Source organism: Rattus rattus, chromosome 12, assembly GCF_011064425.1.
Source record: "Rattus rattus isolate New Zealand chromosome 12, Rrattus_CSIRO_v1, whole genome shotgun sequence".
Lineage (NCBI taxonomy): Eukaryota > Metazoa > Chordata > Mammalia > Rodentia > Muridae > Rattus > Rattus rattus.
Window position 1 is genome coordinate 37610124 of NC_046165.1, and position 26373 is coordinate 37636496.

General features: G+C 38.1%; 1 protein-coding gene across 2 annotated transcripts in view; it reads left to right on the plus strand.

Annotated features, from left to right (window-relative positions):
* Window positions 1-26373, plus strand: part of Diaph3 (diaphanous related formin 3) — a 336634-nt gene that overhangs the window by 156497 nt on the left and 153764 nt on the right. For both annotated transcript variants that reach the window (XM_032917289.1, XM_032917288.1), the window contains 3 exons: window positions 7248-7352; window positions 10169-10477; window positions 11223-11337. In XM_032917289.1, the coding sequence (XP_032773180.1) occupies window positions 7248-7352; window positions 10169-10477; window positions 11223-11337 (529 nt within the window). The remainder of the gene's footprint in view (window positions 1-7247; window positions 7353-10168; window positions 10478-11222; window positions 11338-26373) is intronic.

Below are 26373 nucleotides of genomic sequence, written 5' to 3' on the forward strand. Positions count from 1 at the left end.
CTGCCTCTTCTGAGTGTTTATTACTGCCGCTGATCTCATGTCCTGCGAGCATGTGAGAGCGCCTTGCTCCATGGAGTACTAGCTAGAGCGTTTTGTTATTGGAAATGTGTTCCACCTCTCCACTTTCTTTTCTGGCTTTATATTGTTAACCGAGATGCCTCGCCATCACGTGTTTAAACCTGAATATATGTTGTATTAGCTATTCTTCCAGAGTAAACCTGGGACTTTTATTTCCTTTCTTCATACTCTACACCATGAACAATTTCTGGATTTATAAGCAATCTAAGAAATACTTCTTATATTTTTGGTTGTGACCCTATCCTTTAATGACTGACCATCTCTCCAGCTCAAGAAATACTTCTTGAATGAATGAATGATTAGAGAGAGGAAAGGTGGGAGATTATAATATATATATATATATATATAATATATATAATATATATAATAATATATATAATATATATATAATATATATATATTATAATCTCAAAAAATTAAAAAACTATTTTAAGTAGCTTTGTGTGGTCCTAGAGGCAGGCAGAGCCAGATGTACATAGTGTGTTCCATGACAACCAGGGCAACACCGAGAGATACTGTCTCAGTTGTTTTTTGTTTGTTTTGTTTTGTTTTTTTTTTTTAAATAAAAGAAGAAACTACAGAGTACCCCCAGCTTCAGTTGCTTCAGCCTAGCAATTTTTCTGACTCTACCCATATTTGCTTTTTGTTGGTGTAGTGTTTTGTCCTCTTTTTACTGACTTAGATCTCTTTTAGATAGTTTCTTGGTTTGATGATTGACATTTGAAGTACTCATTCAGAATTGAATTCTTGGATGTAGCTTCTCATGTTGATGAAATAACTATGCTGCCATATAATTAAACCATATAGGCATTTCCTTATAAGACTTTTATGTTAGGCACTATCCATGAACTATACATTGTTAATGGAGGAGGACCTAAGAGTGCCTGAAGAGAGTTCTCTTTTCTTATAAACTTGATGATTACATATAACTTGCCAATAGAAATTCTTTCAGGTTTGATGAACTTCTGTCAAATTTTATGTCTGAAATTTTGATGCCTTAGGGGATGAAATCAACCAAACCCTTCTGGACCATTGGCTGTATGCCAGGTGTCCTAGTTAGATTTGTCTTGCTGTGAAAAAATACTGACCAAAACCAATGTGGACACATAGGGTCTCATTTTACTTATATGTTAACATTTCTCAGAGGGAAGTTGTCCAGGAGCCCAGTGGGGGGACACTGCCTATTGGCTTTCTTCTCAGTGGTCTCAGTCTGCTTTCTTATAACCCAGAATCACCTGAACAGGGGTGGTACTGCCACAGGGAGCTGGGCCCTCCTACCTGAACCATCACTTTAGAAAATAACCCACAGACATGCCCACAGGGCATGTTAAAAATATCTCTTTCTTGAGGACTCTTGTTTATGTCAAGTTGACCAAATACAGTCAACACACCAGGGTTACAGCTTTGAATTTGATGTTGCCACTGCCTAGAAGATTTGGTTTGTCACAAAAATGATTAATTATTTAAACATCCAAATGATCATAAAATGGTGTATAGCTCTTAGATACAGTGTGACTGTTCTCTCAGCCAGCATTGTATTCAAAGCTTAGTGACTACCTGCACTTTTCAGGCATGTAGTACTGAATTTCAAGTGTTAGACGCAGATACAACAGGAATATTAGACACTGTGTTTATGTGTTGTGGCTGTGTAGAGAATATCAATAGAGCTGAATATGGAGTTCTCAACACATTTTCTTAAATAGCAAGCTTTACATGTCAATAAAAGACCTTGTTCAAGGTTAGCTGCCTTTTTAAAGCCAGAAGTTGTATGCCTTACGTGTATTCAGAAAATACTCTAGCTCCATAAAAGATTTCTAGTGCCATACCATCTTGTATGTATCAGCAGAAACTTGGCTCTGATAGCATTGTGAGGACACATGTAAACACTTTGCTTTAGGCAGGAAGCTATCATAGTTCCTAGTACGTTTGTTATTTAGGTGCATACATTTGACAAATGAGGAGGTGAGATGTCAGAACGTGTATGGAGGGTATTGCATTATCAACCTTGCTGTACACAGGCACCAACACATTTACCCCAGGCAGGGAAATTAAGCAGAAACTCAACCTTCACTGTGTTTCTTGACATTCCGGAGTGGAATTTTGTTCGTATAATATTGCTCCAGCTAGTTTCTTTTTTACCTTCTTTCTTTTCTGGGGATGGTGTTGGGGACAAGAGCACTTTCCTACCAGTTTCCCGAAGGTCTACTTTAAGAGACACTGGTTTATCCCCAAGACTACTGTGATTTGATCGGAGATATTATAAAAATGTCAAGCAAGCTTTATAATTTACCTGATTCCTTTGTAAGTGAGGAAATGGGCATTTATCTCTTTAATAAAAAATGTTGATATTGTTACTATCACCAAGTCAATTTAATAAGTTTTATAGACTATGCTCATTATAATCTACTTGATTTTTTCTATTGTCCCCAAGTAAATCCATTCTGTCTGCATTTTATATTCCAAAATTCATATTGTCAGAAAGCCTCCTTATTCTGATAAGTTTGCTTGCTTGTTCAGTGTTGCTTACATTTTTCTTTTAATGAAATTTGTTTTCATTGTAAAAATGAGAAAGGAGTTTGGATGCTGAGAAATTCAATCAATGATATTGATGTAGTCATTTAACTTTTGGATTTGGCAGGAATTGGCTCATCACTTAATAAATATTTCCTGAATTTAATTATACATTTAAGGCAGTGAAAAGTAAGCTAGAGGTTTTTCACTTTTGTGAGCTTACGAGTTGAGTGTTGTTAAGGTGGATAACATTACACGTTAGTACATTCATAGCATAACACGTTAGAGCATTCATATGGCCATATGGTGATTCGTATGTATTGATTTGTCAGCCTGCAGAAGAGTTCTCACTTAGCCTTGGGTAACTAGGCAAGAATTAATGAAGCTAATGATGCCTGTTAACTCTGAGGAATCAGTGTACAGTATCTGAGTATCCAAGGAAGCAGGTACATTTATGAATGTCTATTGAATTTCTGACTGATATCTCAAGCTTAACATGAAGTTTGGATGTGCTGTAACTACGTAGACTCAGGTCTAAGTGGTTTGGCTGCAAGCGTATAGCCCTGGCAGTTGGGAGGCTCTGGGAGGGCATTTAGTTTAGTAAACACTAGGCACTCTTAAGTCTTTGACACCTTTGAATTGTGTGCTTGCAGCATACAGTGCTTTCCTGACTGCCTCGGCCATGAAGTGCTATAGCCGTGGGTTTCACTTCATCGTAGTTCCTGTTCTGTGCCTTTTGCACTTGAATCTCTGAAGTTCTGAGCTGAATATACCTCTTCTTGCATAAGTAGACTGTGTCCAGTAATTAATGTTAATTAAAGCCAACACATTTTCTCTAGTAATACATTTTCTCTTTGCGCTTGGTATTCTTAACTTCCTTGCTATATTATCTATCATAGGTTTCTAGCCTAAAAACAACCACAAAATAAATACTTGTCCTTATCTTACATATACAGTGCTTCCTAATTTCTCCTTTTAATTCCATTTCTTCTTAAAATGTTTGTTCATTTCTTTGAGATCTGGTTTCCTGGTGTACCTCTGGCTGCCCTGGAAATTACTGTTTAGACTAAGCTGGGTTCAAATTAGAGATGCACCTTCTTCCTCCTCCTGAATTTAAAAGCATGCACTATCATTGCTTGGTTTAAATTTCCTATACTCAGTAACAAGATCTTTTGAATTTCTATCCTTATTGACTTCTGGTATTCTCTCCTTTACCTCATCCTTGCGTTGACAACTGCAGTGGACTCAAAGCTAATTTCTGTGCCTAGTAATTCTTTTTCTCTCAATAATTCACACAGCTGCTGCTTGGGTTTTTGGAAGTGGCAACTTTGCATATTACTTTCTTAGCATGCTTTCCTTCAGAACTCTCAGGAGATTGTACACCATTTAATGGCTTACTCTTGAAATTTTACTGCCCTCTCAAGTTCCTAAAATCTGAGGTGTGGCCTCTTTTCTCCATGACTCCGTCACTTAGTATTGTGATTGTCTTTCCTGGAGTCTGTTTTTATTGGTGGCAGCTTTATGCACCCAGGGTTGTTAGTTTGCTTCTGAATAACAGTGTTGCTGACAAGGACTGTCCATGATCTGTCCCCCTCTCTCCACCCTGCTCTCTATCTCTCTATCTCTACCTCTCCCCACAAACTACCACTTTTGAGGGACATACTGGAGCCATACCGTGACATATTTATTCTGCAATGGAAACTAGGTAGACTGATGACCAGTCAGGAAAGTGTCTTCATAGATATGTCCACAAGTCCATCTGATAGCAGCAATTCTCCATTCTATCTTCCATGGAGACTCTAGTTCATGTCAAGTTGACCAAAATAAACTAGCACAATACACAAAAAACGTGCTTGGCCAGGCTGAGCGTGCACTTTGTTTTAAAACTTTCAACTTGAAAAACTGTAAATAAATAGTAATGGTTCTGAACTTCATGCACTGCATTTTAATTGTACTCCTGTCTCTCCTCTAATTCTACATCCCTATCCACTCACCTTCCTCTTTGGTTAGTTTTCTAACAGAGGATGTGTTTGGTGGAGTCTTCACAGTATACTGGTCATCGTGCTTGTGTTTTGGGAGAAGTGAAGGGAATTTGCACAATTTCTATTTTTTATTATTTTACAAATTAATTCTTTTCAGAATATACTTTTTTATTTGCCAGTTTTAAAACATTTAAAAATTTTCATTCAGTTTTTCATGTCCCTATGGGCCATGACACACATGTGTGGGTCAGAGGACAGCTGTTGGATGTCCTTTCTCTCTAGACACCAAACTCTGGCCTGGCAGCAAGGTCCACTACTCACTGGCCTGCCTTGTAGTCCTCCTTTCCCCTCCCTCCCCCTCCCTCCTCCCTCCCTCCCTCCCTCCCTTTTCTGTGTTATCCTTACAGTGACACTGGGTATGAAATGTAGATTTGTAGTCTGCAGTTTATCTTTCTCGCTTAGAAGGTAGAAATGACAATAACTTTTTTAACTCAAGGCGTTTGGTTATGAAACCAAAAGGTGCTTTTGTCCTTCAGAGACTGCAGAGCTGAGCTGCTGTGCAGATGGGGGCGCATGTGGCTCTGCATCATCTCGCTCTGTTCCTGGGAACCTAGACTGCTCTAAAATTTTATTGAAACATCGATAATAATTATTAAAACATTCATTATTCGAACGTGTTATGATTTCACCTGAGTAACTCAGGTTGTGAAAACAGAAACTGTGCTTTTTTTTAAAATCTCAGAATCTTTATTACCTTCCCATGTTATAGGGACAATAAGAACTCCACTGTAAACAAAATAGCGGTTACAGCCTTTGTCAAGCTTAGAGGCTGTATTAGCTAACTTTGCCTGTCAGCTTGACCCACACTTGAGTATCTTTAGTCACCAGATATAATTGTCATCTCGGAGGCTGGCTAACTAAACTCACTCTTTCCAGTTCTTTCTGAACTCAGGCTGGCTGGTTCAACTCAGCTGTTCTGACTCAAACCCCTTTCCAAACTGACTGATTTAAGCTTGCTTGTCTCAGCTTCTGACTGAATTGCTCTGCTTGGTCTCAAACTAACTCTGGAAATCTGTTCTAATTTTCTGGCTCCTTCTGTCTTCACCTGCAACCTGTCTCTGTAAAACTGTCCTGGTAACCCGCCTCATCTCTCCCTGTCTCTGTGCTACTCTCTTGAATGTCACCTATTTCCTCTCTACTCCCATGAGAGCTTGGTGTCCCATCTTTGACTCATTTTGCCAAACCTTTCTCTGATTTTTCATTTTTTCTGCCCTTTAATTAGATGTCATTTTCTAACACAGCTACATCCTTTTTACAAACTAACTGTGCCTTCATTGTTTGGGATGAAACTGTACTAAGGGTATGTTGGTTCCAGCCAGAGGTATTAGATGTGTGCGGTAGGTCTGCATGCCAGCAGCATCATACAGACCTAACTATTCAGGTATGATCCTTGGAGAACAGCCACGTTACTGGATGAAAATTCCTGTACAAGAATCATCAGAGAGGAAGGAGCTTCAGTTGAGGAAATGCCTCCATGAAATCCTGTTGTAAGGCATTTTTGAAATTAGTGATCACTGTGATGGGTCCAAGCCCATGGTGAGTGGTGCCATCCCTGGGCAGGTGGTCCTGGTTTCCAGAAGGAAGGAGCAGAAGCAAGCTATGAGAAGCAAGCTACTAAGCAGCTCCCTCTGTGGCCTCTGCATCAGCTCCTGCCCCAGGATCATGTCCCGAATTCCTGTCCTGACTTCCATCAATGATGCACAGCATTGAGGATTTTTGTCATGGAGTATCTTCGCGAGCAATAGAAGCCCTAACTCAGCCAGAGGTCTATCCCACTGTGGTCCCTGTTGTGCTGAACAATATGCAGTCTAGGGGCACAAAGAACTTGCATCTTTTTGTGTTTTTTTTTTCTTTGAAAAAGTGCCACATACTTGTTCTTGATTATGAGACAATGCTCTATTTAAATTCAGTTCCCTCAGGATAGGTTTTGAGTCTTGATGATGGCAAAGTGAAACTATTTGAATGCAAGATAGGAGCCTGTGATGAGTGGCTATATAAATTGGAAAACTCATCGGAACACCAGATTTTATTATTTGCCTTCCTCCCAGAAGGTATTGCACCAGGGACTTTGAAAAACTAATTTATCATTAATCTCTGTAAGATAACAGGAGTTAAGCTATAAGGAAAACAAACCAAACAGTTAATGTGTTTATAGATTGAAGTTACGAACCACTAAAACTATGAAAAGGGAATAGTTTTAAATCATACTGATGGACTTCGGAAACCTTTCCAGTGTCAGGTTTTGCAGGTGGAGGGTGGCAGCAAAGGCAATACAATACTTTGCTTTCTGTAGCTTTATTCAAAGTCGCCATGATATTTACGGACTTTTAAGAAAAATGCCAGGGTTGTAGATAACTATGGGCCTGTTAGCGCTGCTGGGAATAGAAGGTCATGGTCTTCCACTTCAGGTTTTGTCTCTTCCCTTCTGAATAAATGATTTTTCAGGGACCTGGAGAGACTTAGAGAAAGGCTTGTGGGTGACTTGTCGGGAATATGCCACTCCTTTTATGAAACCGATTCAGAAGTGTTTTATTGACAGATCATTAGAGCCATATTTTTATAAGAAGAATAATGCTGTTTTATTTCTGTCTTTCCCTCTCTTTTATTCCTTTTCAGTTTGAAAAAGAGTGTACTGACCACCAAGAAACCCAGGCTCAATTGCAGAAAAAAGAGGCAAAGATTAATGAGCTTCAAGCAGAGTTGCAAGCTTTTAAATCCCAGGTAAAATACCATCTCGATTGAATTTGATTTCGAAATCATACCAGGGGAGCAAAGGTCATCTTGGATCTTCACAGTCTCGAAATGTATAAACTTTACTTTTTCCTGTATGTTTCCAATATTATCGTGTTTCTTTAGGTTGCTGTTTATAAGGTGAAGACGGTCTTTGTCACAGTTTTCCTCCTTGTGTTTTTACGACTGTCCAGGCTTTACCTAATTAACTGGCTTCCTTATGCTTCACTTGGGTTGTGCTACTAAAGTCACATGTTTCCTAAGTAATTAAGCGGAAAGGTTAAGAAAGTCCTTTACTCTTAACATTTGTCATCCATCACTGATCTTTATCCTACTGCAAGAAATTATTGCTCAAACTACTTATTTTTTTCAAACGTTCAGCCTATGGCTTTCCTTGCTATAAAAGATAACCCCTAGCTGAATGAGAACATTTTCTGATAATTTTTCAATTTCCAAAAGTAAATAGATTTAAACATGACAAAAAGGAGAAAATCTGGATTATGAACAGATAGCTCCCTTGCACGCTGTACACATAAGACATGAGCTGGCAAACACATCATCTGCATTCCTTCCATGGACATTCGCAGCCACATTCCTTCCTACAGATCTCCACGTGCTGTCCTGAGGACAGTCGTTGTCTGACATTGCTCTCTCATGCTAATTGGTGGCTAGATGGAATTAGGCTCAAGTGCTTTGTTTCCAAGGTACTGGCCTTTCTGCTTTCTTTTGCATATGTAATCCTAACTTTGTGACGAACCTTCTGGAAGATACCCTATAAGATCCTGTCTCTTGCTAAAAAGTAAAACCTCTTGTAAACAAGAGAACTATTAGTCAGACATAGCACTTCATGCTTATAATCTTAAGAGTTTCAGAGCCTGAGGCAGGAGAGTTGATGAGAGTTTGAGGCCAGCCTGTCCTACTGAGTGTCACACTTAAAGGAAGATGATACTATTCTCATTGTCTTTTTTATTTTCTTGTACAAAGTACCATGGTTCTGGTTAAACTAAGGCTCTTTTTATATCAAATGAAACAGGTCTTGTGTGTGTGTAGAAGTGTGTCAGTTTTATAGTTTATTGACTTAAAGGAAATAGCTGAATATTTGTGACCTGTTTTTCTGTCTTTGGCTAATAAAAATTTCTGAATGTTATTTAAAAATTTCCACTTCAATGATTTCTTGAAAATTCAGGATTAAAATATATATGATTTTTTGAACAAGTTTTTTTTTTTTGTAAAATGGTGCAAACTTATGCTGTAAAACTGAAATAAAATAAAGGAATCCCCTATATTATTTTAAATCTTACACAGTGACAATCTCTGTTCATGGGTATTGGAGTAGAACCTTGCTTTAGTACTATAAGATGGCCCTACGCAGTCATTCTCTAACAACCCAGGACATTTTTTAAAATTTTCTTTCCCGTCTTTCCAACACTGTAACCTATGTTGTATATGCTGATATGTATGGATATATCTATATATACATATATGTAACTTAGTTTGTTAGTAATTTTAATTACAAAATACTTGTCCTGCTATAAGAATTAGCCCAGAGCTCCTCTGCATAGTTACCATCCATTCTCTTCATTCTATATGTCCCATGGGAATGTAATAATCAAAATGGGCAGTAGACGCTATGGATCCTTTGCAGGTCCTGGTTTTATTGTTTATCTGTGACATTTGACAATCAAAAACCTTACTCCCTAAGAAGTTCAATATTCTTTTACCTCCTGATTTTGGCTCTTTTTTATTTTGTCCTTGTTTTTTTATTCACTTGCCCATTTCGTCTCTTCAGTCACTGTGTGTACCTGTCATAGCCTTTGGGTGATACACAGGACATAGTCACATCCCTCCTAAAGCTCATGTGTCATCAGCGAGACAATCGTCCAATCGTCCTTTCTGTAGTTGCGTCACAGCATGGCTGAGAGATTGTGAGAATAGGGTTACACTAGGACATGACAGAGTGGGCAGGACAAGGTGTCTCAGTGTGTCCCAGCAAAGGACCTACTAGTTCAGATTGAAAGAGCAAGTAGAAGACAAACGAATGTTCTGGGTAAGCAGGACAACTGATATTGGAACCTGATACTAGTATATTCTATATATGGATTTGAGTTTGGCACATACACAAATTAAAAGAACATCTCCTAAAGGTATCCCCGGGAGAATCAATGACGTGAGCTTAGATTCTCTTCCCTCCCTCTGACATGTACTGGGATACTCTAGAGAAGACTGGAGCAAAGGTACTCATGTTGGAAATATCACACACACACACACACACACACACACACACACACACACACACGTATGTAATATGTATGAATGTATATATGTATATATGTATTTTCTATGAATCTTGTCATAAGTGAAATCTTACTCAATAGGAAACATAGACATATACTAAACTTTTTGTATTCCGAGAAAATATAACAGTGTAATAATGTTATATATATGTGTGTGTGAAACATAACACTGTCTGTATAGAGATGGTTTCCCCTGCTGTATGCAGTCCACACACCCTGAGTGGACTTCCTTCCTCATAAAGCTGTTAGTGATATTTGGAGACTGCTGACTGTTGAGTCTTCTAGCCTCACGGACTCATTTCTACCAACTGCTTCAAAATGGGGAAATTACATTTTCTTGAGAATGAGCGTTATAGTTATATGGTCAAATTGGAAGAAATGTTTTTAGAAGTTTATAAGCAATTGCTAAGTACTGGCATTTTAAATTTAATAACTTATTTTTGAAAAAAAAAGTAGTTTTATTATTTGTGCACACATTCTTAGTATTTTTCCTTTTCTTTTTTCCTTTTCCAGTTTGGTGCCTTGCCACCTGGTACAAAAATTCCTTTGCAAACTTCGGCAGAAGGTGAACCTGGCCCTTCAGCCTTTCCTCCTGCCCCACCAGCACTGGGTGCAGGAGTGCCGCCTCCCCCACCGCCCCCACCTCCACCACCTCCACCTCTTCCGGGAATGGCAATGCCATTTGGTGGCCCCGTACCACCACCACCTCCCCTGGGATTTCTTGGTGGGCAAAGCTCTATTCCATTAAACCTGCCATTTGGGTTGAAACCAAAGAAAGAATTTAAACCTGAAATCAGCATGAGAAGATTGAATTGGTTAAAGGTAAGGCTTACTAGTGGGAGTAGACATACTTCTCCCTAGATTAACACTTCAATTTAGATTTACTAAAACATAGTTTCCAATGGGAACTCTTCTAAGGACAATATATGATATGGCATGTACATGCATGCATGCGTGTGTGTGCGCGCGCGCGCACACACACACACACACATCATGTTTGTTTATATATTTTATGTATGATCATTATTTTTTGTTGGAAGTGTTGAAATCAAGTACTTTGTTGTAGTCTATTTTCTGATTTGTAAATTTTATTGCCTTTAACTGTATACTTATGAATTGTTTCTCAAAAATTCAAAATGTTAACTTTTATAGTTCCCTCCTCTTGGGAGCTTTTAGTTTGTACATATGTCATAGATATTCTGAATACCACTGAAGGATAGTCTCCTGGTCATGTAAATGTGGGAGATGGTGTGGAATGTTAACTCCCTTCAGGATGCATAGTGCAAATGAACACTACTAATAACTGAAAATACAGCTATGAAGAAACAAATTAATCTTTAATACATGTAGCTTCAAATCCACAATCATTTGATCATGGAAACTGTTTTCTTCTCCTCATAAGACATCAATATTATACAGGATCTGCCTGTCACTGAGCAGACATTGGGGACATGTCCTAGGGAGATGACTTCGTGAGCATCTGCTCAGGGACAGTGGTCTGCGTGCCATGATTGGGCCAGGATGGGTGTAGCGTCCACCTGTTTATGAGTTGCTCTTCTGATTGCAGATCGGACCAAATGAAATGTCTGAGAACTGTTTCTGGATAAAAGTAAACGAAAATAAGTATGAAAATAGGGATTTGCTTTGTAAACTTGAGAACACATTTTGTTGCCTAGAAAAAGGTAAGTTTCATAGTTTGGTTATTAACTTTATTTAGAAATATTTTAACATTGATTCTTAATAGTTATGTGTAAAATACACCAAGAATCCCTCAGTATTGCACATTTCTCTTACTTACACATACGTAAATGATCTAATGAAATGTTTCAAAGCAGTTCTCCTCACACAGGTGATCACATGAACAATTTTAAATTAAAAATTCTGAATATGCACTTAGGAGTTTTCTATGTAACATCATTTCATAGCTGGTCTATTGAGGTCATTTCGGCTTTCTCCTCAAAGCTGTGCATTTCCAGAGACAATGTGAGGTGAAGTCTCATTATGCTTTGGTATGTCTAGAGAGGAATTGACTTCTTAAATACATGCTGTTTACTAAGCACAGTGCTAGATATACCTAATATATAGAATTCAAATTGATCATCACACCCATTTACAAATATTGTCTGAACTTTAAAAATTCTTTTGTATCCATTGAAATGCTTCCTAAAATATAACCGTAAATTAGAAACCCTTAAGAAATAAATTGTAAATTGTAAACTTTGTCTACATAGTAATTGTAGAATTACTAGGTTTTTCTGTGCAGGATTTGTCTTGAATAAAATATTGAAAATTCTTTATTGTGGCCTTTAAAGGCAGCAGAGAATTTTTGATAAGCTCACCCAAGGAAAACTTGTGAAGTAAGCAGGTCTTAATTTTACCTTTTGATTATGGTGAATCAAAATTTCCTTTGAATAAGATTAGTTCAGTCTTAAGGCAATCAAGGGAAATGTGTGTAGTTAAAATATGTATTTACATGTAAAACACTTCAGAATTTCAGATTTCACAATCTGGAATTGATTAGTTTTCCCTTCGCCTTGCTAGTAGGAAAAAATGGTGGCACCTCCAAGCTATTTAGGTGAAGCCGGTACTGAGCTACCCTTCTGTCTCCCGTCTTACTCTGATTACTTTCTTAATTAATGAAGCTCAAAAGGGAAACTTGTTAGCATGTCTTTAATTTAGCTGTAGTGTTAGCCCTAAATGAAATAATTGGACCTTTAAAAATTCTTAAGTCATTTAACTTTAGCCTTGAGATTCATGGTTGCAAGGGGGAGAAATTCATTTGTTAAATCTAATACTGGTTGAAAAGAGTAAGGTGTGAGCTAAGGATTCCTCTCTAAGTAGACTTACTTCTGTCCGCCTCTGCCAATTTTGACTCTTTGCTGTAAAATCTCTCACTCAACTAAAGCTGACAGCGTCTACAGCATGTTTCTTCAGCTTACCTGCAGCTTGGTTTCTGTTTATGTATTTAATCCTATGACAGTGGATGATAGTTTTTATACTGAATAAAAAGAACTTGAAAGGCAGGGTCGTGATCCTGAGCAATACCAGCATTTCCTAATGACAATCAGACCTGCTATGTGGAATGACTATTTCTTTGACGTTGATCTCAGTGAATTATCCCTTTAGAGCATTGCATGATGAGCCATGGGTAATTTTCTTCCATTTCTAGTGCATAAGCATTTTAATGAAAAAGGGTAGCCGTTGTGTTAGGTTTAGAGAGAAAGTCTAGATGTTTATTGGGAGTGATCCAAATGAAAGGAACAAGGATGCTGCAGACCTCATGTGTAGATGTGTTTGTGGCATGGGCAGGCTGTTCCGTGTCATCTGGCTGGCCTGTCTGTGCTGTTGCTCACATTTGCTTGCGTACAATGATCCCACAGTTGGTTATGATTTATCATTTCTGAATTCAAAATCAAATCGTGCTCCTTATCATTCATTAGTCCAGATCACAATCCTCTTACACAATCCTCTGAGATTCCTGTTTGTGTGGGGTAGGTGTGGCGAGAGGGCCAGCTCTGGATTATTTTAGCCATCAGGTTGCATTTGAAGTAGAGTCTTCCATTAGTGAAGAGTGTAGTGTTTGTAGAAGTGTGTCTGCGTTTTATTGTGTTGAATCTTTGCAGTGGATAGTTCTGGTACTTCTCACTCAATAAGGATGGAAATTCAGTCTTGAACATTTACTGTGGAGATAATAATCTTGTGTGCTTTCTAAGCTTGGGAAATACGTAGTAAGAACAAAAGAGGCAAAGAAAATCATTTGGCCAGTATTTGCTTAGTCTTTAGTTTCTGGTTCAGGTTGTTGGGATTTGTAGATCTCAACATACTGTGAAGTTGGGAGGAACCTGTGATCCCCATTCAGCTCCTGTGCTCACGAGGCTGGATTCTTTTCTTTCTGTCTTTCCTCTCTTTCCCCCTTTGCTAATTCCTGTCCTTTCTGTCTATTCTGTCTTTTTCTTAACTCCTTTATCATATATATATATTTATATATATAATTATATATATTAAATGTGGAGATAATAATCTTGCATGTTTTCTAAGCTTGGGAAATACATAGTATGTATATGCTTAAAAGGTATATATGTGCGTGTGTGTGTGTGTGTGTGTGTGTGTGTAAAATCTGGCTTAGAATTACCGTGTGGACTGGTCTGTTCTCAAACTCAAAGAAGTTCCCCAGCCTCTGGCTCCAGAGATTTGGAATTAAGACCAGTACCAGCACACCCGGCTGGGTAGTCTTCATGCTATCCTGGTTGATTTTTACTGCATAATCACTGTTGCAGTGATCATAAAGGACTTTTTACTTTATGCAGAACCATCTTTCCATAGTCAGTCATGTACTTGGTAAGGGTACATGGGATATGGATTTTATCTCTTAACTCCTGTTGGCCATGCATGTATATGTTATATATGTATATGTGTATGCATATATTATATATGTTTGACATATGTGTATTGTTTCTATGCATTTTCAGTTATCATCTTCTTCTTAAATTAGTTCTTTCTATTCCCATTCATTTCACTGTTGTAGTGAGAAATTGCGTTTGTCATACCTTTGAAAGTATACATACGTTAAGCCTTTTTTTTGCAGATATATATGGAAAAATTCCAAGTATTTTCTTTTTCTTCTTTTCCTATATATCTGTTTAACTGTCCCTCTCTATTGGACAGTTCTTATTCAAACCTACAAATGCTGCTGTATTTTGCATGTTCAGCTTTCTCTTGAACATTGGGAAAAGTGAACTTAATAAGAGGACCCTCTTCTGTTACTCCTGTTGTTTTTACAGTCTTAGTAAGTTTTAGGAAATTTACTCAGCTTCCCAGTTGAAACATATAAATGAAGACTGGAACAAAACGTACTCATCTTGACTTCAGAAGCTCTGATGTAGTTTATAGTTTTTAGCTTCTGTTAATACTTAACAAGGTTATATAAAGCACTGTTTATATATATCAAATTTAATCACAATATTCATATTTTGAACATTTGGTATCATCAAAGCAATGCTAATCACTCTCTCTCTTGTACAAGATTGGAAGCATCTGTTAATTTTTTTGCAGGCTGTTGGGAAATGGATTAAAGTATCCTAACAGGTTATTGGTGTTACATTTGTCAACTAAAATTAATATTAATTACTTTCATTATTCACAAACTGTTAACTTAATAGGGATGAAAGGGCTTTCTGGAAGTATATGAATAGTGTAATTCATTTGGACTGATTTATTATGAAAATCTGTTTTCACATTTGTTAGCATTTTGAGGTAATCACTTTTTGTAACAGGTGCGTCATATTTTCCAGATATGGCTAATAAACTGGTTTATAAACAATTTTTCAACTGAATGGTCATGGCATATGGAAATAGTTCATGGATTTTGTACTTAAGAACAAGTCAAGCTTAGCTCTCTGTTGTCATAGCTGAGTGGACAAAGTGCTAGGGTTGGATAACAAGTGACAAGCTGTGGATCATCACAGTGGTCCGTGACCACTTGGCTGTGATCAAGATGCCATTCTCTATTTAAAACATACTTCTTTTGTTGTATATGAAAGTGCATCAAATGTCCCAAACTACCAGAAAATCCCACCTTACATTGAATGGTCTCATTTATAACAGCAAAGTCTGGTTCTTGGGAATATATGCCAATAAAGGGGTAATTCCCAAACGGATGCATCCTACTTAAACAGAAAATGACACTTGAAGAGTACTAATTGGGACGATTACAGAAAAGTAAGTTGAGACTTATATATTTCTCTAGGGTGTATTAGTCATGTCCTTCACTGAATCTCACAAGATCTGAAGCCTTGTGGAAATTATGAAATAGGTAGTGAAGGGCTTGTTTCACTGCTAGAGACTACCACATCATTATCACTTACAGTGAACCCTCTATTGGGTTGCAGAAGGTTTTGGAATTTATTCGTAAAATGTCTTATAATACAGGCCAGTTAGATGGTTCAACCAATAGGCTACCTGCTGTGTAAAGCATCTGACCTGTGTATCCATGGGAAAGAGAAAACTGATGTCCAAAGTTGTCCTTAGATGTTGTCCACACCAGTAGTGCCTTGTGCTTGCTCATGAATCTCTTTCTGTCAAACACACACACACACACACACACACACACACACACACAGAGACAGACAGAGAGAGAGAGAGAGAGAGACAGAGACACAGAGAGAGACAGAGAGAGACAGAGAGAAGAAAAGAAAAGAAAAGAAAAGAAAAAAATGAATGAAAATGCAGTCTTCATAGAAATAGACTAAAATGAAGGCACCAGTGATATGGAACTACAGACACCTTTCGAGTTAACACTTTGCCTTGGTTTCATTTTATGTACAGTGTGTTTGGTACAGTGATAGAGGTTTTATAGGTCATTGTGACTAGAAATATGATTTTGTGGAGATGCTGTAAACAGGAAGGGTGCGTGTGTGTGTGTGTGTGTGTGTGTGTGTGTGTGTGTGTGTGTGTGTGTGTGTGTGTGTTTACATGTGCACATGCATGCACACTTGCTGTTGTGTCCCTGTTGCCTTTGTCCTGTCCTCTTTTCCTTCTTTCACTGCAGTAAGTATCATATCAGGGCACAGGATGACTGGAATCCTCTGTCTAGTGGTGGGGATGCTCCTTCTGACTCATGTTTCTTGGCATTCTATGTATTAAATTGTAAACATTGTTACTAGTGTGTTGGTAGATCTTATCTCACACCTTTTTCTTTTGTTTTTTTTTTTTTTTTTGGTTTTATGTATTCTCTGCCTAATTTCTTAGTTTATTAATGAAATGAGACACTTAACCATTTGCACTCTAATTGATTTGCACATTCTTTCCCTTTTGAGCAAATTAATCTTTGCCTCGTCTGCCTCTTATTTTATAAGCCTGGATCCCCATTTAGAATTGCTGTCCATAGTTCTTCTCCCAAGTGCGCTTCCCACCATCCTAGTACTGCATTGACTAGCTTAGATCAGGCCGAACTTCCTGGTCTTAATGAGTATCTCTGTTCCACTGTGGAGCATGTGGAGTTGTGACATAGTATGCGCAGGCTAATGTGTGGCCCTTCTTGCAAGGTACACACTACTTAGGCATTTGATATCAAATAGGATATTAAATTCTTTTCTAAAAGAACAGACTTTCTGCATTCGGTTAATGTATATATTTTTATAGTCTTAAGTACAAGTCAGCTTGTGATTCAGGTGTTTATATAAGCCCAACTCCCTTTTCTCTGGAGGCTAAGTTATTTGGGCTTCTGATCTTTATGCCTTATATATTTTCTTTGTTTTATAGGCCTCATATATTTTTGCGTATCAATTGGGAAGCAAGACTAGAAACCTTTGCCACCTCAGTTCTCTCTAGTCTAGGTGCATCGCTCATTCTTATGAGATTTCAAAGTTACATGTACCTTATTCCTGGAGAGATTAGCTCAGAGCCACTAGGAAAAAAAAATCACACCAGTGTTTTCTCTAACCTCTTCTCAAAATTTAGGTTTTCCTTCCATTATATATATATACTTCATTTGGGAGCATATATCACATTTATACAGTATGCTTTTATTATATATTGGAATTATTCTAAACACTATAACCTTTTACTTACACTCTCAGTCTTTGAAAATTAAGGGTAGGTTTTTTAAACCCTCTATCTAGATGATTACTTAATGGCATTTTTTATTTAATATGTAATAAATAGTTGTATGTTTTTATTTGCTTTCTCTTGGGAAGAGAGACAAAAGATAGGAGTTCAAAAGACAGATCACAGTTGTGTTTTGTTTCTAATTTTCCTTTTTAAAGGGGTAGAGATTGGCTAGAGGTAAACTAGGAGTACACAAGAGAACCGTGCATTGGGATGCAGCTCTCACCCAGCTGAGTGCTTGTTTGAGGTGTGCAAATGCCAGTACTTAACTCTGTCATGTTTAGTCACCTGCATGGGCATGCCTGAAGTGTTTGGCCTGCACTCAGGACCCAAGCAGGGTTCTAAGGGGCCATCTATCTGGATCTTCCTATGTGCCTTTTGCCATTGACTAGAACAAATTTCTAAAGGAAAATCTGAACTGTGCATTTCTGTTGATGCCACACGTGCTTATTACTGTTTTTTTTTTTTTAAATAAGGGTTTAATTGTTTTTTCTTTTTGCATTCCAATGTCTACTGAAAATTATATTCCTTAGTACAAATATTTAATGATAATTGCTTAGGCTACTTCTGCTGACCCCAAATTTACTGATCTTTTGATGGTATTGAACCATTTGTCTTGACATACATGAAAAGTTATCTCTACAGAACCATTTACAGAAGCTTAAGTCGAGGCACACTGTGGTTCTTTGGTTCACTTTTCCGTGGTAATTTATGCATAGCGTGATATAACACCGGGCTCCTACCCCTCCTGAGTGGGCCGGGGTACTGGGTTACAGTACATACAGTACTTCAACAGCCCGTCGAGCCCTGCAGCTGAGGCTTGCACCAGCCCTCACCGCTTAGCTGCTCTCATGTGTAGGAGTCTTGCAGCTCTAGGCTGGCAAGGGTTTCACTTGCCTTACTGCCAGCTGGGTCTTTGGCAGGACAGGCTGAAGCCCTTTCCTTGGGTCTTCCTGATTGTGTCTTAGTGAACATCCGGACAGCGTTTGAGGTGTGGGTTGATAATTGGTTACTGAAATGTGTTTGGATTTTTTTTTAATAACTTAGAGACCAATACATGTTTTTTCGTCCTCAAATATTCCATCCAATTTGAATCTTTAAAGAGGACATCCCCTTTTTGAGCTGGAATCTGGCTTTATTCTTCAGTTGTCTTTGAACTTATGGGCTCAAGAGATCTGTGTGGTTCAACCTGTTGAGTAGTGGAGACTATAGGCATGTCCCTCTGGGCCAGGCTCCCCCCTCTCTAGTCCTGAATCTTGCTACTTACTGCATGCATTAGTAAAAGTACACAGGAAATTTATGCAAAACATGGAATTCCTTCATTAGAAAAGTACTACAATACTGTTGATTTGTTTTTGAAGCACTCACTTGTTTACTAGTTGACACTTATTTCTTCTCCAAAACAATTCTGGGCAAGAAACAAGGCATGTTATCTACATTTTATATAGACAAAAGTTATGCTTTGAAGAGAAGTTCATCTGAAAGAAGCAGGGGCTGAACGGAATACAGATCTGAGTGTGAGGCCATGACTTTCTCAGCTCTGCCATGCCGCTTCTCTGATTAAAAGAAATCCTATTATGTTTTATTTAAAGTGTTCTTCTTTGATTTAAAATAATTTCCCTCTCATCTCCTGCCACCTTACCACTGCCCCACAGCGGTTCACCCTCATCCCACGATTTATATTAAAGGCTTTAAAACTTGCCATTTTTTATTAAGACCATCTTTCATCATTTGGCACCTCTATTCACATCTGTAAGTATTTGAGCTGTAAATACCAACCACCATGCTGTGGTGTGGACAGGAGACACAGGGGCTCTGGAGTCCACCCTCTAAGTGCATAACCCTGGCTTTTACAGCTATAGTGTTTTCCTCTATCAAGTGGGGGACATAATACCTGTCTTCTGCGGTTATTGTGAGGATGATAGCATGCATATTGTAAAGCAACTTTTGCAGTGGCCAGCTCATTGTGTTGCTCAAAAAAGAACTTACTTTTGACACTGTTGGCTTCATTTCCACTGGTAAAGTTTTGTTTATCATCTCTGACTCTTCTATAATATGTTACTTTTTGTCACTGAAGAAGTAAAACTATCTTTTCTCTGAAGGTTCATATTTTCTTTTTATCAAGTTAAATATAAACCTTGTTTAGCATTTTAAGACACCCATGTTGTTCATATTTATGGGATATCACATAGTGTTTTGATATATATTCTTATTGCATGATTTTTAAATTGAGATAAACCTACTTGTATCTTCGAACAGTCTTTCTTTCTCTCTCTCTCTCTCTCTCTCTCTCTCTCTCTCTTTCTTTCTTTCTTTCTTTTTTGGTGGAGAATACAGTCAAAGTTCCTTTGAAATATACAGCCATATCTGTTACCTGTCTTCAGCCTACCTGCAATCAGACCCCCAGGTCTGTTTGCTTCCATCTAACTGTAACCTGGTAATCAGTATCTGTCCCCTGCCCCTTACTCTTCCCATCTTCTGGGAGCCATCACTGTGTTTTTGACTTTTTTTGGTAATCCTGTTTGATTCTTTTCATGAGTGGCATTATGTGATACTTTCTTTGTGTGCCTGGATCGTCTCATTTAACATATGGTTTCTAGTTCTGTTCACATTGCTGCATATGACAGAACTTCATTCTTGTGGTTAAATATCTGTGTATGTGTATAGTTCATTTATTACCTGACGAATGGGTACTCCAGTGGGTTTCATTTGTTAGCTCTTGTGACTAGTATTTTCATACACTCAGGCATGCATATGCTTTTTCAACATCCTGATTTCATTTCCTCTGGGTGTACTGATATCAGGGAGAACGCAGGATCATTTGAGCTTTCATGTTTTCTGTACCTTCCACAGTATTATCTATAAGGCTGTAGTAAGTCACATGCCGCTCACCATTTGTCATCTCTTGTCTTCTTGATAAATGTCTGTTTTCACTGGCACAGGTTTTGTTTGTCCTTCTCTACTAACAGTGCTAACTTTCTTCTTATAACAGGGTACCTGCATGCATTATTTAAAGAAACATCTATTCAAGAATATTTGCCTCTCACTTTAATTGAATGATCTAGTTTGCCTTTGAATTTGGATTTTTCCTATGTATTGTAGCTATTACCTTCTTTTCCTCAACAGGGCCTGCTATTTGCTGGTGTTTTCTTGTTTTTTCAGGCTGTTTTCTTTGGTGATTGTTTCTTATTCTGCGATAATTGTTTTCTTTTCTGTGTAGAAGCGTTTGAAGTTGATGCAATTCCATGTAATATATTTTTTGCTTGTGTTTCCTATTCTTCAGGGTCCTGGGTAAAACAAAACCAAAACAAAACCTTTCCCCTTTCCAGGGTTTGGAAGCATTTCTGGTTTCCTTTGCAATTTCATCATTTCAGGTCTTTTTATTTAAGTCTTTAATCTTTTTGGAATTGATTTTCACATAACTTGCAAGATAGAGGGCTGTTCCCTTCTTCTCAGATTCTTGGGAGCTCAATCTTTTCAGTGTTGTTTATGCAAACAACCTGCTCTTTCTCCTGAACATGCTCTTAGCATTTTTGTTAGAAAGTTGTTGCTTCTGTATGTGTGGGCTTACTCGTGGGCACTCTACTCGGTTTGGTTGCTGGTTTAGGTTTCGTGCCAGTGCTAGCTGTGACAAAACAATCTGTGTTGGACTCTGGTCCCCTTCCAGTGGTGCTTTCTGTATCACAGAGGTGCCTTATGAATGCCCTGTCTAACAGCCACTTAGGAAAATGTCACAGTGCTCTGCCTTGTTAGCTTTCTAAAAGAAAGATTGTTCTGGCCATGTCCCTCTCAGTTTCTGGGACTTGTATTGTGCTTTACTAAGTTTCTTGAGGGAGGAATTTGTTGGATCAGGAAGTAATGTAAAGGTACATTTTTTCCCCTGGACCTTCTTTTCTTTCTGTGTATGTGTCAGTTGTGGATTTAAGGCTTGAGGAATTTTATAGTGTTGCAAAAGCTATATTTTTTCAAATGGGGCTTTTCTTGTTATGGTTTAGTTTAGAATGTTAACAGCTTCAGAGTGATTTTGAAAAATAAAAAGCACATTTTCTCATTCAAATAATTATTTTTGACAGGCACTTACAGTTTCAAAGGTGATGGAGCCTGGTATGGATGGCTTAATGCAATTAAGGAGTTAGGATGCACAAAGCGGAGGCAGCCCTCAGTTGATAGGCGACCATGAGTGCCAAGTAGAGCTTATGGCTAACTTTCCCCAGCGTTTGCAGGAAATGTGATAACTGTTAATTTTGTAGTCTCTGAGTGCTGAAGGCAGCAGGCTCAGAGAGTACAATGCTGCAGGAGCAGAAAACACCACTGCTCACTCTTCCTGAGCCGTTGTGGTTTAAGGGAATAGAAATGAGTTGATGAGCGTTGTTAAAGTGTTGCTGACTTGCAGTTGTACCAGGCTTATCTTATAATCTGTAGTGTTACTTGATGTCGATTTTCAAAATCGGTAACAAATTAAGGACAAGGAGAAGGAAATGTTGGTTTGTAGCTTAGCTGCAGATATGTGTCTGTATTTCTACTTGGCCAAGAGCTTGCCACTTTAAGGATTTCGAATATCTTCAACTAGCAAGTGTTCATCTTAGGATATATTTAATAGCCCTAAACATGGGATTCGAAGGCTCTTGGCATTTCCCTTGCTGTTCTCATGTATATGAACTTTTTTTTGGCAACCGAAGAGGAAACTTGCTGGCAGAGAACAACTGAAACCAGCAGTCTGTTACTGCGCACTCTCGATGTTCTTCTCCCGGTGACAGTCTCGTGTTGGCCTTTGCTTTACTTTGTTCATAGTTCAGGCAGAGTGCGGTTAGCAAGCAGAGGCAGGAGGCATCATTTTGCTCGCAAAGGGCCATTGATGTCTTTTCTATTCCATTGCTCACTAATCTCCATGGATGTAGCTACTGCCTAAAACTCACACATTGCTGTGTACCTAACGCACATACTTACCTGTTACTTCTGCTTCCTCAGGTTTTCCAGCTTTCAAAGGCCACCCATATTCCTTGGCAAGTTCTCCATTTTCCAAAGCTGGTAGCTTTAGGGCTCCCATTATATCTTCCTGTCCTGACTCTGGTTCTGATCTTGTCTATGAAAAGGCTCTCTTAAAGGAATCATGTGCTTAAATCAGCTCACCCCATGCTCCATGTTACTTTTCCTATCCCAGATTCTTTTACACTATCTATATCCTAATTTTTCCCTTTTTTGTAACATATTCAATCATTGTAGAATGATTCTTTGGAAAGGAGTTCTGGGAGTGGGGCAGTGCTAGACTATAGAGTCACAGGATCCGACAGAGCTCCTGGCTTAGTGCTTAGTGATCATTGTGTCAGTCCCTTGGACCCTCATCTTGGATTCATTCCCATTATAGTGTTTGCCATTCAGGGACCTGGGACACCGTGACTCAACTCTTTAACCATTTCCTCTGCTCACTGAGTATTTGTAGAGCGATTATTAGCCACATTAACTCTAATGTTTTTCTTACCACAATAGATTTCTTTCTGTATTTCTAGGGAAAACTATAAGTTCCAGAAAAGATTGTTTCCACCACATTTATTCATCTATATGATATTCAGTTACTGTACAGTAGGTATCATATGTATTATAAGTCTTCTTGTTTATAATATATCTATATTCCTGTTTTGGTGGGTATTATTAAATTCTGTATTTATATTTTACTTTACATTTTTCATTCTATAGGAGTACTATTAAAAATCTACACTGCCATTCTCATTTAAAATATCAGTTTTCAATTTGTGTTCTGCAACCCCTTTGGGGGTCAGATGTCCGTTTTACAGGGGTCACATGTCAGATATCCTGAATATCAGAAATTTACATCATGATTCATAGCAGTAGAAAACTTACAGTTCTGAAGTAGCAATAAAATAATTTTGTTGTTGGGGGTCACCACAACATGACGATCTGTATTAAAGAGATATAGCCTTAGGAAGGTTGAGAACCATTGACTTCAAACCAAATTGTTACTGTCACCTTAGTTTAAAGTTCAGAGATACTTTTAATTTATAAAAATAAAGATCTTTTTTACATTATTAACTTTTGGATAATAAATTACATTGGCTATAAAGTAAATATCTTTCAAAAAGTAATTACATTTCAAACTATATATTATTATTCTTGACCCAAGATGTTTCTTAGTTTACTTTTATTTGAATCGTATTTATGTTTTTATGATAGAGAATTGGAGAGAGAAGGATGTTTTCATGGAGTAAACATTATTCACACTTAACAACCACCTACAAGTGGATTGGAATATATAATTTCATAACAATAATATATCATAGTTATATATTTCAATGAATAATTTAAATGCATTTGAAAGTTTATTTTAATTGAAAAAAGTCATCATTGAGAGAAATTACATTTATCAAATTATCCAATCCAATCCAATAGCCAATATTTCACACAAAATCTGCAATTAATTTTAATAGTTGCCTCTTTGTTCTATCCTGGCTTTCTCTGCTGTCTGCAGACTGCCTGAGGCTCCTTCCTGAAGCCAAGCTTCCCTTCCTTCTTTAATCTTCTTTTCTTTTTCAATTAGAGAACCAATTATTTTACGGGTCTCACAGGTCACAGTGGGACAGTTTGGCACTATGCTCCCAGAGACTTAGGATTCAACCCAGGAGAGCTGAGACAGCCAATGGAATAATTGTGTTTGCTCTTAAATGAAGCACATCAGTCTTTCGAGCTTTGATGTTTCCATGTTTTGAAGTTATTTTTTATATCATTAATAACTTTTAATTTTCCACGTTTTATTTCATTTTCAATATTATGTGTTTATATAAAAATAAATATGAGATTTGCAGTGGGCCAATTATTTGTGTTAGTTTGACACACTTTAGTAGATTTAATAATGGTTCTGAAACCAGTAGTGAGGAAAACTGCGGTTGTGTCAGTTCAGCGTGCTGACAATATTTACATGTCAGCACTCGTGTAAGTGTGGACATGTAGCAGCATGAAGTACAGGGAGAGCCTGCTGGGACCTAGTTACCTGCCTGGTCCTCATGATAGTGATTTAGTTTAGATTCTGACATGCTAAAGCCATGGCCCTGAAGGTCACATTGTCACTGAATTCTAGGACAGGACTTCTATTTGACTTTGCACTTTGTGTTTTTTCCTCTGTTCTGTTGGACAGTAGGGCAGAGTTGTGGCACAGGTTGTAGATATGCCTGTTTTGGTCCTTTACATGTGGACAAGCTTTGGCAGTCATTTCAGTCACTATAGAGTTTACAAAGCTTTAAAGAAAAGTCTTCACGGTCTCTGTTCTCATCATCTCTTATAAGTAAATAATCCAAGCTGTGCTAGATTTATCATCCCTGCGAGGGGATGTGAGGCTCATACCTATAATGTCTCACAGATGCACTTGCTCTAAAATATTATCAAGATGGACCAAGCCTCCTCAGTCTTGTGTGCATCTGATGTGCTGTTCCCATTGGCTTCCTGTAGTCTTTCACTGGAGCCTTGATCCACACTGGCCATGTAGCTCCCTTTCTTCTCTTTTACCTTCTTTATATAATCTGGAATATCTTCCTCGGAGTTCCCTTTTGCCCCTGGAACAATCCAAGTAGTGGTATGACTTGCATTGAATTAAGCACTGGAGAGGCTGCTTAAATCCAGAACTTTCCATTTCCTTCTCATAGCCCCCTTTACAGGATTGGGTTCTTTCTTTTCAAGACAGAACATGCTGAAGTCTTGGGAATCATCATTATTCCTGTCCTGTATTCTCCAGCTACCCCATTTCTTTCTGTTCTTCCCATTGGACACAGTGCATGGCCTAGCAAAAGTCCAGAAATAGTCTGTTTGATGATCAAGATGAGTACCCACCTATTTCTAAGTCCTGGATCCTGCACTTTGTAAGTTCACTGCTCCTGTACATTTTAGGCCTGGCACATTTTGTGTTCTCTTCTTTCCCATTCTAATGATCTTTGGGCTGTTACTGTGTTTCACTCATCACAACCTAGCATATACTTCAGTTCTTATTTTCTGTGTGTCCCTTTATCTTTCTCTCTGTCTGTACCTATTGCAGTTTAAACTGCTTCAGTAAAAGGACCTTTGATTCATTTACTGTAATGTACCAAGGAGTGAAAAGAACGTCAGACACACAGTGGCACTAAATTAGTGTTTGGTCAATAAAACAAGTTTAATCATTTTAGACTTCTTCAGCAAATTGTCTTCTTTTAATTTATGCCAATACGAATTGTGGTAGGAGACTAGCAGTATTTAAATAACCTAGAGTCTTATTATCTCTCTCTCTCATGGCTTTCACTCTGGTTGAGTAAGCTCCTCCTTCTCCTACCCCATTTTAGCAGCAGGTAAGGAGGAAGAGAAGTCTTAAGTAAACACTGCTCTTATTGGCTGGAGCTTGATTTGATGTTTTCCTAACAGGTGCAGTGTTGGCTTTTAAATTCCCATGTAAATTGCTCCTTTGTTGGGTGTTTTTATTTTAAATTTTTATATACATGTATATGTGTATATTTCAGTCTGAATGAACATATGTGTGTTCACATGTGTATATGTGTTTCTGGATGGCAGATGACAACACCCTGCATAGTTTGTGTGATACCACCCATCATTTGTTACTTATTTCATTTTTGAGGATCCCTTACAGACTTGAGTCTCACCTAGTAGGCTAGGCAGGGATCTTTGTGTTTCCGTCCCCCCAAGGTACACCAGTACAACCACTGTTTATGTAGGAATCGAGGACTGAATGCAGGTCCTTATGTTTGATTGTATATGAATTAAAATAAAGAACATTAACTCTTGTCTTAGTGTTTTACTGCTATGATCAGAAACCACGACCAATGCAAGTATTTTAAAGGACAACATTTAATTGGGGTGACTTACAGGTTCAGAGGTTCAGTCCATTATCATCAAGGCAAGAACATGGCAGCATCCAGGCAGGCAATGGCTGAGGAGGAGCTGAGAGTTCTACATCTTCATCTGAAGGCTTCTAGCAGAGTTCTGACTTCCAGACATCTAGCATGAGGGTCTTAAAGCCATAGTAACACACCTAATCCAAAGGCTACACCTACTCCAAAAGGGCTACATCCTCTAATAGTGCCACTCCCTGGGACAAGCATATACAAACCATCACATTCCAC